Source organism: Belonocnema kinseyi, chromosome 8, assembly GCF_010883055.1.
Source record: "Belonocnema kinseyi isolate 2016_QV_RU_SX_M_011 chromosome 8, B_treatae_v1, whole genome shotgun sequence".
Lineage (NCBI taxonomy): Eukaryota > Metazoa > Arthropoda > Insecta > Hymenoptera > Cynipidae > Belonocnema > Belonocnema kinseyi.
Genome location: NC_046664.1, coordinates 19,663,442 through 19,676,902, shown reverse-complemented (window position 1 = coordinate 19,676,902; position 13,461 = coordinate 19,663,442). Strand labels below are relative to the sequence as shown.

Below are 13,461 nucleotides of genomic sequence, written 5' to 3'. Positions count from 1 at the left end.
TCGAAAACTGATTTTCAAGCCATCAGGGGCCAACTCGAGCGGCCTGAAGCGGCCAGGCAAATTTTATGCGTGGTTATAGAATCCGGAGTCTCAATTTCTGTTAACGTTACGTAACCCAAATTTAACATTTTTGTAACAATATTATTAGAATTACAGAGCAGAAAGGTAACACTGTTCTATAACGGTGTTACCTTAAGGAGACCTAACAGTTTTGAAATTTTTGAGTGTAACAGAGTGATGGAATTTCGACATCATGAAAATGTCAGGCGTAACCTTAAATATGTACTTTGTAATTGTTATATATTCGTTCCGTCAATACATAACATAACCCTTACAGAAAGAAATTGAACTTCAGTGCTATCGAAATTTAATAATTTTGTAATGACAAGAATGTCACAATTTATTTTATAGAACATTTCTTGCATCATCGCTTCATACCCATACTATAAAGCTGTTATATAACTGTTACTAAAGAAAGTTACTGCTTGGTCTTTTAGTTTCTTTCCGAATTTTGGAATGTAACAGACATGTAACACAGATATAATACAAAAATATCATATTTTTTCCAGAACAATTGTTCCATAACTCTTCTGTGTCCGTTCTATAAAAAGGTTATATAACAAATACGCACCAGCGTTACAAAAAAGTGGTTTATCAGAATGTTACAAAACATTAGATATGCAACAGTAGAATACTGGTAATCGGCTGGATCGCTCGGCTAATTTAACTAGTTATCCTGTGTCATACGAGTAATCCAGAGTAATCTTCAGGAATCCGCTTGTAATCCAAAGTAATCCAGTTCTAACATAGAATAGTAAGATTTTAATCGCAAGTAATTCATTTTTAATCCAGGCAATTCGAAGTAACAAAGGTAATCTAAGTAATCCACTTGTAATCCACCTATAATCCAGGTTAATATGCTTGCCATCTACGTAATTTAGATTACTTTACGTAATCAAAATAAGTAGTTTGCAATTTAGAACAATCCACTTTTTAATCGGAGATAATTCAGATATAATCCGAAATAATCCACTACTAAACGCGAGTGACCTACTTGTACTCCAAAGTAATCTACTTGTTATCCATATAATTTAGAGTAACTTATTTAATTTATGAAATCCACTTGCAATAAACAGTAATCCCCTTGGTATCCTGATAATTCAGAGTGGCTCAGGTAATCTCATCAATCCAACTATAATCCAGCTAATAGTAGCGTAATCCACGTGTAATCCAGACAACTCAGAGTTTCTCAGGTAATGCTAGTAACCCACCTGTAATTCAACTGTAATATATGGTAATATACTTGCATTCTATGCAATGCGAAGTAATTTAATAAATTCAAGTAATTGACTTGTAATTTATAATAATCCACTTTTTATTCCTGAGTAATTCAGTTTCTAATCCGCTACAATACACTTCTAAACCAGAGTAATCTACTTGCACTCTAGAGTAATTCACTTGTAATCCAATAAGTCAGAGTAGCTCAGTTAATCTCAGTAATTTACCTGTAATCCACATATAATCCTGTATAACTTGCTTGTAATCTATGTAATTCAAAGTAGTTTTGGTAATCCAAGTTATAAAATCGTAATTCAGAATAATCTAGTTCTAATCTAGAGCAATCCACTTGCGATAAAAAGTAATCCCCTTGTTATCCAGATAATCCACAGGTAATCCAGTGTAACATACTTGTAATCCAGCATGATCCACTTGTTATCTAGATAATTCAGAGAATCTCACTTAGCCCTAGTAACCCACCTGTAGTTAACTTGCAATCTATGGTAATATACTTGTAATCCACGCAATTATAAGTAATTTAATAAATCTAAGTAATTGACTTGTGATTTAGTTCTAATCCGCCATAATACAGTTTTAAACCAGAGTAATCTACTTTTACTCCCGTGTAATATACTTGTAATCCAGAGAAATTTATGTTATAATCCAGATAAAACAGTGTATTTCAGGTAATCTCAATAACCCACCTATAACCCAGATAATAGCATTGTAATCCAGGTACTTCAAAGTGATTTAGATCATTCATATAATTAACTCGTAATTCAGAGTAATCCACTTCTAAACTGGACTGAGCCACTTATAATCCACAACAATCCACAGATAAACCAGGGTAACACGTTTGTAATCCAAGATAATCTACTCGTTATCTAGATAATTCAGAGTATCTTAGTTAGTCCTCGTAACCCACCTTTAGTTCACCTGTAATCTATGGTAATATACTTTCAATCTTTGCAATTCTAAATAATTTATTAAATACAAGTAATTGAATTGTAATTTGGAATAATAATCCACTTTATAATCCAGAGTAATTCAGTTCTAATCCAAATAATACACTTTAGAACTAGAGTAATCTACTTGTACTCCAGTGTAATATACTTATACTCTAGAGTTTTTTATTTGTAATCCAGAAAATCAGAGAAACTCTGGTAATTCAGAGTAATCCACGTTTCATCCAGAGTAATCCACATGTTATCCATTGTAATCCTGCTTAATCCATTTGTTTTATAGATAATTCAGTGTACCGCAGATAATCTTAGTAATCCACCTGTAATTCGAGTTTAATCTATATCCTTGTAATCGATGCAATTCAAAGTAATTTAGGTAATCCAAGTAATTAAATTGTGATTCAGAAGACTCTAGTCCTAAGCTGGATTATTTCACTTGCAATCAACTTGTAATCGAGATAATTTAGATTGACTCAGGTAATCCTAGTAATCCACATATAAAAGAGGATAATGTAATTGTAATCCCTGTCATCGAAGTGATTTACGTAATCTATACAATTAACGTGTAATCCAGAGTAATCCAGATAAGTCCGAGTAATTTACCTAGGCAATACAAATAGAGTTAAATTTTTTTTTGAACATTTGTTGTTTTAACTGTTCTTGGCATCAGAAGTTAAATTGTGAAACATAGTACGATCAATCACATTGCTACTTGTTTACGAATTTCGTACAAAAAAATGAAATGTGAGTGATCGTCTTATTTTTCATAAGTGCATGAATTTTAGAAAGAAATTACAATGTGATTAATCGCCTTACGTTTTAGAACCTTGTGAAATCCATAAACAAGTAAAAATGTGATTGATCGTCTTATATTTCACAACTGTATGAAATTCAGAAACAAATTAAATGTGAGTGATCGTTATACAGATGTGTTAGAACTGCATAAAATTCAGAAAGAAAATACATTGTGATTGATCGCCTTATGTTTTAGAACTGCATGAAATTTATAGACAAGTAACATAGTGATTCATCCTCTTTTGTGATTGATCGTCTTATTTTTTATAACTGCATGAATTTTAAAAATAAATAACAATGTGATTGGTCGGCTTATATTTCTGAACTGTATGAAATTCATGAACAATTTATAATGTGATTGATCATCACAACTGTATGAAATTCATAAATAAGTAACAATGCGATTAATCGTATCCTGATTTAGAACTGCATGAAACAGTGTTTTAGAATTCCTACAAAACTTTTGTTTGACATGTAACGATGTTACAGAATTGCTGCTGATCTGTCCCCTGTTCAAAAGTAGTTACATCACATGTTTTTCTCTGTTACGTGACAATTACATTACATTCATTTATAAGTGTCCTCTGGGATTAGATTCAAGGATATCACAAAATTATTAAAACAATAGATTTGATCAATAAAATAATTAATTTCATGTTATAAATTATTTGAATATTTTATTTACAAACCTTAAGATCCCTGTGTACTACTCCATTGTGATGACAGTGATGAACACTTTCCAGGATTTGTTGAATGCAGTGCGACGCATCTGCTTCACTGTAGAATTCTCGAGCGACAATATCCTCAAATAGTTCTCCGCCAGTAACTCTGAAAATTAATAAATTCACATTGAATAGAATCTCATCTCGTCTCAAATAAAGTCTCGATCCTTGTCTCGATTTTTTTTCGAGCCTCGTCTCGAATCTTATCTCGATTTTTTCTCGAGCGTCGTCTCGATTTTTTCCACGAGCCTTGTCTCGAATCTCGCCTTGAGTCTCATGAAAAAAGTACGACGGACGGATAATAGACCGAAACGATGAGGGTTTCTGCCTAAAATTATGAATCCCTAAAAATTTAACAAAAAAACCTTTAGGAAAACATCAAAGGTCTGTTCAAATTTGATTGCGAATTTGGGACATGATTTCTAAATTACTTTTCAACTTTCAATTTTCTCTTATTCGCACATATGCTCCAGTTAGCACGGTAAAATGGAAAAAAAGAAAAAAAGCTAAAAGAATCGATTGACAATTTGGCCGTAACTAATCCAATTGTAATTGACGTAGTCCCGCATTGTTTCGTCTGACATGTTCGATGTTCGTCAAATTCGCGTTGTAATTTTCTGAGTATCGACATTCACTCATTGCGAGCAGAAGAGAATCCTTTAAGAAAAATTCTGTTTGACGTCCCTATTTCGCTACGAATTTATATCTACGTTCATCAATTTAATCTTGCCCAGAGACCATTCTGTAGAAAAAATTAATTAATTATTTTATTTGGAAATTGTGGTGGAAAATATTTTCCAAAATCAGTCAAACAACGTTGTAGTTGAAGAATTCGTTAAAATATATAATTAATTTTCCATTATTGTTGAAAATTCTTTATAAACAATAATTTAAAATTTGTATAAAAAATGTTTCAAACAACAACAACGAACATCAAAATTGCCAACAAAAAAATTATTTTCTTTAACTAATCCCTTAATTTCGTATAATTCCGTCAATTTTCCCTGATGTATCCTGACTAATTTTTCATTCGACCTGGCTATTAATATTCAAATACCAACATGTTAATTTTGTATAATTTTTAACATAGAATCTTTCATGAATAGAATAGAATCATTTTGAATATAAACAAATTTTTTAAATTACAAACTCTCAAGACTCGAAATTTTTTGAAGCTCTTAAAAATTAGAATGAATTGAAAAAATTCAAATACTTTAGTATCTTTTGAAATTTCTTTAAAATTTGTGAGGCTCTTGAAAAATACCTTGCATTTTTTAAATACTCTCAAAATTTTAAAGTTCTTTTCAATCACCTTGATTTATTGAAATTTATTTAAGATCTATCCCTAAGATATTTTAAATATTTTTCATTTTTCTGAAAACCCATAAAATTTTTTCAATTATTGGAGATTCCTTGGAACTTTTAAAAATAGGCCAGAATTTGTAAAATATCTCGAGAGCTTTTAAAATCTTTTAAAATTATGAAAATCTTCGGAAACCTGATAAAATATATTGAAATTTCTAAAAATATTCTAAAACCTTATATGTCCTATATAATATTTCCATATACCCCAAAATGCTAGGAAAATTTCCAAACCCCCATAAAAGTTTTTGTGAATTCCTGAAAATCAATCAAATGCTTGAAAATTGTAAGATCACATACAAATTTCTTGAAATGTCTTACAATCCTCTAAAATATTTCGAATCCTTTGAAATTTTTTTAAATACCTTAAAATATATGTAAGATCTTTAAAAATTTCAGAAATTTTTGAAAATTCTTTGCAATTTCTACAACTACCTTAAGATCTTTTAAATCCCATGAGAACGCTTCAAATGATTAAAATCTTTTAAAAAATTCCTTAAAACATTTTAAAATGTCCTAACACATTGCGAGTTTTAAATTCCTTGCTTTTAAAACTTTTTAAATTTCCAAGAATTTTCTAAAAGTATCCTTAAATTTTGTGAATCTTTTAGAAACCCTTTAAATTATTGAAGCGTATTGGAAATTTCTTGGAATCATTAAAAATCCCATAAAATATTGCAAATACTTTGGAATACTTTAAAATACTTTAAAACCTTTAAAAGTTTTTGAAAATTGCTTGGAATTTTTAAAATGAACTTGAAGTCTTTAACACTTTTTGGTATCCCTTTAAATAATTGAAATCAATTAAAAACCTTCTGAATTCTTTTAGAACATAAAAATTTCTTGTGAAGATTTTGAAAACCCTTAAAATTTCTTAAAGCTAATAGAAATTACGTGGAATTTTGTAATCTATCCTAAATCTTTCAAATCCTTTGAACTCACTCTAAATTAATAAAATCTTTGAAAAATTCTTTGGAATCTTTTAAAATACCGTAATATATTGTCCATCCTTTAGAATATTTGAAAATCCTTTGAAACTTCTTAAAGCTTTTGGAAATTCCTTGGAATTTTTAAAAAACCTTAAAATATTTAAAAATTGCGTGGAATTTTTGAAAGTACCCTAAAATCTTTCAAACCGTTTGAAATCACTAAATTATTGAAATCCATCACAAATTCATTGGAATCGTTTAAAATACCCTGAAATCTTGTACTTGCTTTGAAATATTTGGAAATCCTTTAAACCTTCTTGAAACATTTAAAAATTCCTTAGAATTTTTAAAATACGCTTAAATATTGAAATTTGTTTGAAAGATTTTGAGAACCCTTAAAATTTCCTAAAGCTCATGAAAATTCTGTGGACTTTTTTAAAGTGCCCTCAATTTTTTTTAATCCTTTGAAATTACTCTAAATTATTGAAATCTATTACAAATTCATTGGAATCTTTTAAAATACTTTGGAATGTTTTACTTCCTTTGGAATTTTTGGAAATCCTTTAAAAGTGCTTGGAGCTTTTGAAAATTCCTCGGAATTTTTAAAATACCTTAAAATATTGAAATTTTTTTGGAAGATTTTGAAAACCCTTAAAATGACTTAAAGCTAATAAACATTCCGTGGAATTTTTTAATGTATCCTAAAATCTTTCAAATCCTGCGAACTCACTTTAAATTAATCAAATATATATTACAAATTCATTGGAATCTTATAAAATACCCTCAAATAATGTACATCCTTTGCAATATTTGAAAATTCTTTAAGAAATTTAAAAGCTTTTGAAAATTCTTTGAAAGATTTTGAAAATCCTTAAAATGTCTTAAAGCTAATAAAAATTCCATGGGATTTTTTAATGTATCCTAAAATCTTTCAAATCCTTTGTAGTCACTCTAAATTAATCAAATCTATTAAAAAATTATTGGAATCTTTCAAAATACCCTAAAATATTGTACGTCTCTTGGAATATTTAGAAATACTTTAAAAGTTCTTGAAGCTTTTAAAAATTCCTTGAAATTTTTAATACACCCTTAAATATTACAATTTCTTTGGAAGATTTTGAAAGCTCTTAAAATTTCTTGAAGCTCATGAAAATTCTGTGGACTTTATTAAAGTGCCCTCAATTTTTTTAAATCCTTTGAAATTACTCGAAATTATGGAAATCATTTTTTCTTATTACTGATTCCTTCATTAAAAAAATCGAATTTAGAAATTCATTTGTTTTATTGGATATTCTACTCACAAGTCGAAGACGAGGTAGTGGAAGTTTTCTTCTTGTATGCTGTCATGTAATCTCACTGTAACAGAAAAATAAACCATTTTTAAAAATGAGGTCACTTTTTTTTATTTTGGTTATGATATAAAAAAAATAATTTTAAAAATTAAAACCAAAAAAGTAAAGTAGTTTTTTATAATAGAACCCAAATTATGAAATAGTATTTGAAATTATGGTTTTAAAAAAATAGAAAACTCGCTACCCAAAACGGACATTTGTTATTTTATTTTTCATCAGGCATTAGTGTAATATTTTGTGGTTAAAAGTAAAATTTAAAAAATTTGTGGGATTTCTTAAAAGCAAATAAGTGAATAAAAGTGGTTTGACAATTGTAGGCAAAAAGATTTTCTACGTTGGATTGATAAGAATAATTCAATAATTTGGTAATTCAATACAAAAATTTGATGAAATATTAAATATTTAATTTATTTATGGTGAAAGAAATACCATTGGCAGCAGATTCCAGCAAGAAAAACGGATTTTGTTAGTTATTAAACACATATAATTCGAATAATATTTACTTATAAAATTGTTAGTAACAATAATAATTGTTTCTTATTATTTATCAGTTATGTAAAAGGTGAAAAATTATTTACTTTGACTTAATTATATTAAAAATATGAATACAATTTATTTATTAAATAAAAAATTATTTATTAATTTTCATTAATCTAACGCAGGAGATTTCTTTTGTTTTTTTTTAAAGTTAGGTTATATTTAGGTTACTTATTATTAATTATTTCCACGGAACTATTTTCGTACACTTATTTGTTTATAACAAATTTCATTAATTTTTAAACGACTTTCCTTTAACGAAAAATATAAGAGTTAATATTGTAACAAAAAATATGAAATTTCTACCAAAAAGGAGAAATTTTGAAATCAAACACGCATTTTCAATCCAGAAGATTAATTTTCTACCAAAAAAGACCAAAATATGCATAAATTCTCGAAAAAATGGTTGAATTTCTTATTTCTAATTTTACTCCACTTTCCCTACTTCCCCTCCCCTAATTTCCCTACTTTTCCGCTCAATTTCTATACTTCTCATTCTTTTATTGCATCTCCCCTTATTTCACTTATTTTCCACATATTTCCCCTCAAATTCTCTTTTCTAACTTTTTCATCATTTACCACCCTCTATTTACCCTGTCATCTTCTCTCTTACTTTCCCTACTTCCGTTCACCATATTTCACCTCACTTTCCCTGCTTACCTCTCATTATTTTCCTACCTTTTCTTACATTTCCCCCAACTTTTTTTACCCCTCCCTTATTTCCCCATGTTTCCTTTATTTCCCTATTCTCTTATTTCTTTTTTTCCTTCCATTTTCCATTCCCTAATTCCCCCTTACTTTCATACTCTTTATTTCGCATGACCTTATTTTTTCCTCACATTCCCTGTCCCACATTAATTCTCCACGTTTCCTTAGTTTCCCTCTTTCCTTATATCTTTTCATTCCTTCATTTTCTCGCCCCTAATTTCCACATACTTTAACACTCTTTATTTTCCATGTCCTCATTTTTACTCACTTTCCCTACTTTACTGCCCCTCATGTCGCGTCACTTGCTCTACTTGTACACTTCTAACTTTCCTACATTTCCTAATATTCCACCTCACTTCCCCTCGCTCCTTACCCCTCCTTCCCTTTATTTTTCAAACCTCTATTTACCCTGCCCTCATTTCTCCTTACTTTCTCTGCTTCCATTATCCTCATTTTATCTCACTTTCTCTAATTTCATCTCATCATTTTTCTACTTTTCCCTGCATTTACCTGAACTTTCCCTAATACCTATTATTTTCCCACGAATCCTTCATTTTCTTATTCCCTTATTTCTTTTCATTTCACTATTTTTCCTACCCTAATTCCCCCTTCCCTTAAAACCCTTTATTATCCCTGTTCTCATTTTTAGTCACCTTCCCTACTTTTATGTCCACATATCGCCTCACTTGCCTTGCTTACCCTTCCAAAATTTTCCTACATTTCATGAAATTGATCATAACTTTCGTTACTCCCTTCCCCTCAAATCACCAAATTTTCTGTCAATTACCCTACTTTTTATCCCGTAATTTCACTTTACTTCCCCCATTACCCCTCAATATTTCACCCCTACTTTACCCTTATTTTACAACCCTTTATTTTCTTCCCCTTATCCTCTTTTTTCATTTCCCCTTCAAGGATTTTTATTGATTATCTACTTTTGCACTGCATTCCTTCAGTTATCATTTTCAGTTCTTCATTTTAAATTTAAGATTTTTTTTAGTGAAAAATGGCCACCCCTACATGAAAATATGTGCATAATCTCTTCACGTGTAAATTATACATAGAGAATATTAATATCTACTCTAAAGTGGAAAGCCAGTATAATCTGGTTAAGGTTTCAGTGTACGAGAACCACGTTTGGCAAGTCGAGGTGTGTATTGTGATCCTCTAATGTTGGCACACTAAGTGTTGGAATGAAGTTATATGACCGCGTGCGTCGTAATCCGTTACCATTAAATGTGGATCCAACTTACAACTTACATCGTACATCGAAAGTTTCACCTGTGACAAAGAACAAAAGCCAAAGGGGATTAAAACTTACTTCCGGTGAACCTAAATATCCTAATCATAAGGGTCTTCTTTCTACATTAACTTTTACGGAACCTTACAAGAAACTTTAGTCGGAAAAGTTCAAATTTAATCTTATACTCACATTTTTTTATCGCCAAATTACTTTTTATTCGTATTAAATAGAAATAAATAATGCTCTGTTAGTGTTTTTACAATAAAACACGAACGGAAAATTCCCTTAAGATAGAACTGGATTCATTTTTGTTGAGGCTGAAATTGAAGAGCAAAAAATCATTTTAGGGCTGTCCATAAACTCCTTTCTTCTTTTAAAAAAATTCTTCTTTTCCCCTTTTTTCAAGAAACATTCCCTTTTTCTCGTGTTTTTTTTAACTGGTTTAATAGAACTGAATGAAAAAATCCGACTTCACTCCAAGTCAGACAGCCTGAACCGTTTCCAAATAGAATGCATAATACTGCGCAATATATTCGACTAAGTACTCGCGCACTGCGGCCCATCTGAGGCATTCTAAGGCGAGAGTCATAACAGTCTCTCGGGCTGCCCCCTGAGAAAATGCGTGAGCCAGCAGATCTAGGAATTGCAAAACCTGGACTGGTTTCAATAGACCTAGAGTGTATTATTGGTTGAATTTTTTTTTAAGCGTACCATCATATTAGTTGTTCAGAATATATCTAATTTGGTTCAAAATTCTACTATTTTGTTAAAACTTTAATTATTTGCTTAGAATTACAACTATGTTGTTAAAAAGTTATATTTTTTATCACATATTATACTACTTAGTTGAGAATTAAAGTGCTATGTCAAAAATGAATTCTTTTGTTGAAGAGTTATCTCTTTGTTTGAAAATTAATTTTTTTACCCGCAGACTCAACTATTTCATTTTAGGATAACATTTTTTTAGTTTAAAATTAAACTATTTAGTTAAAAATTTATATTTTTTGTACAAAATGAATTTTCTGAGTTAAAGAAACTGGTTGGTTGACAATTCAAATCTTCGGTAGAATCTCTTTTCTTGGAAATTTATTTTTTTCGTATGAAGATTCCCCATTTTCTTTAAAAATTCATCTCTTCGATTGAAAATTTAACTATTTTTCTGATTTTTTTTACTGAAAATATAACTACTTCATTTCTGGTCGAAAATTAATCTGCTCTTGTTAAAAACATATGTGTTTTTATGAAAATTCACTCTTTTTAGTAGAAAATTAATCTTTTTGGCTCAAAATTCACGCCAAAAAAACTTGTTTGGCTTAACATTAATCTATTTTCGTTTTGAATTAAACTGTGTTTTTTCTTTCTTACTTAATTAAACTGTTTTTGATTTAAACTTAAAATTTGTTTTTCTTTTTTAATATTAAATACTAAATTTTTTGACGAGAATACATTGTCTTAATTCAAAATTAAATTAACGTAGTTTAAAGTAGAACTACTTCGTAAAAAATTATTTTTTTTAGTAAAGATTAATAATTTTAGTCAATAAACTAAACTATTTGGCCCTAAATTAACTTTTTCACAAAAATCTTTTTTTGGATTAAAAAATTCGACTTTTTGCCTTAAAAACTCAAAAATTGGTTGATATTTTTTGTTTCTTTATAAACTAAAAAATCTTACTTGCTAAAAAATAAAGCTATCTTGTTGAAAATTCGTCTTTCTGCTTGAAAAATTAACAATTCTGTTGAAAATTTATATCTCCGGTTTGAAAAATCAACTGTTTTGCTAAAAATTCGCTTTTTGGCTTGGAAATTTAACAATTTTATGATTTTTTTCTTTTTAAAATTAAAAATCATTCTTGATTGAAAATCGACTATTTTGTTCAAAATTCGTATTTTTTGTTTAAAAATGCATCTCTTTTAGTACAAATTAAATTTTTTGGGTAAAAAATCCCACTCTTTCTTTGAAAATTAATCAATTTTGGTTGAGGATTCAACTCCCATCCAGAAATTTGTTTGTTAAATTCAACTGTTTTTTATTTAATATTAACATCTGTTTTGGTTAAAAACTGATCTTCTTGGTGGAAAATTAAGCTACATTAGTAGAAAATTAAACTTGTTGTTGAAAAATTAAATTATTTAAAAACTTACCATTCTGCTGGCAAAGTGTTGTTTTTTTAGCAAAAAATTAATTTTTTTACCTAAAAGTGTAGCTATTCCATTTTGGGCATTTTCTTTACAAGTTAACAATTTAGCTACTTCATTAAAAATTCATGTTTTTTTATTTGAAATGAGCTTTCTTGTTAATTCTTCTTTTTTTGTTCAAAGTCCATTGTTTTCTAAAAAGTTCGAGTTTTTGGCTCGAAAACAAATATATTTTGTTAAAAATTCATCGGTTGAAATAGAAAATTTATCTTATTTGTTATAAGTTCATCTATTTTGTTGTGGATTGAAATATTTTGTTAGAAATTCATCTTTTTCGTGAAATTCAACTAATTGATCATTTTTTTGTTTGTTTGTTTTATATTTGTTTTTTTACCTTAAATTTCTATTATTTTTTATTTCGAAATTCAACTATTTGGTTGAAAGAAACTTTTACTTTTTTGTTTAAAATTATATATTTTTTGTTAAAGTTTCTACGGTTTTTTTTTAAATTTATGTATTTCATTGAAAATTTATTCATTTCTTAACAAATAATTCTTTTTCGATAAAAAAATTAATCTTCTTGATCTAAAACATATTTTTGTAAATAAAAAATTTGAAAAATTAGCGAAAAATTGAAGATTCTCTTTTTCGTTTAAAAATGTATCTTTTTCAGTTAAAAATTTGCCCGGAATTTAATCTTCAAACTAGTTTTTCATTACAAAAAAACTACTTTTTAATAAAAAATTCTAAAATTTTAAAATACACAGATGTATTTTCAACTAAAAAGTTTCATTTTCTACTAAAAAATAGAAATTTTGAACGACATAGTTGAATTGTCAAATAAAAAGATAAATTTTCGACAAAAAATGAATTAATTAAATTTTCAGTTAAAAAAATTAATTTTCAACCAAAAAAGACAAATTTTTAACAAATTCGTAGAATTTCCAAAAAAAGAAAAAAATAACTTGACTTTTTTCATATTTCGTTTCATTAAAAAAACTGGAAACTTCGATTTTTTTTTAATGGTTCCGGCTAAGATTTTTGTTTAATCACAAAAATATAATATAATAAATGTTTTACATAAAATCCGGATAAAAATAAAAATGAGCATAAAGAACAATTTAAAAAATGAAAATAATTCTTGAAGGAACTTTATTAATGAAAATTTATATAAAACTAATAACTTGAATTCCATTTATGAAATGAATTATAACTCCTGACTACGAAAATAACAAATATTTAAATATTTTATGATTAATTCAATTTAGAAAAAGATAATTTATTCAATTTATTGATAATAATAATAATATTATTAACCCTGATTGTCTTGAAGTATAAAAAGCAATAATTTATTTAAAATCAAATTCTACACTTATTTTAGCAATTTATATAGTATATAACTTTCAAAAAACATTTAAAAAATAAAAGTAATGTA

The 13,461-nt window shown here is 28.1% G+C and overlaps 1 protein-coding gene across 14 annotated transcripts in view; it reads right to left on the bottom strand.

Moving 5' to 3' along the window:
- Positions 1-13,461, bottom strand: part of LOC117177967 (calcium/calmodulin-dependent protein kinase type II alpha chain) — a 590,749-nt gene that overhangs the window by 123,348 nt on the left and 453,940 nt on the right. For all 14 annotated transcript variants that reach the window (XM_033369108.1, XM_033369109.1, XM_033369113.1 and 11 more), the window contains exons 4-5: positions 7,350-7,404; positions 3,725-3,863 (exon numbers count right to left, since the gene is read on the bottom strand). In XM_033369108.1, the coding sequence (XP_033224999.1) occupies positions 3,725-3,863; positions 7,350-7,404 (194 nt within the window). The remainder of the gene's footprint in view (positions 1-3,724; positions 3,864-7,349; positions 7,405-13,461) is intronic.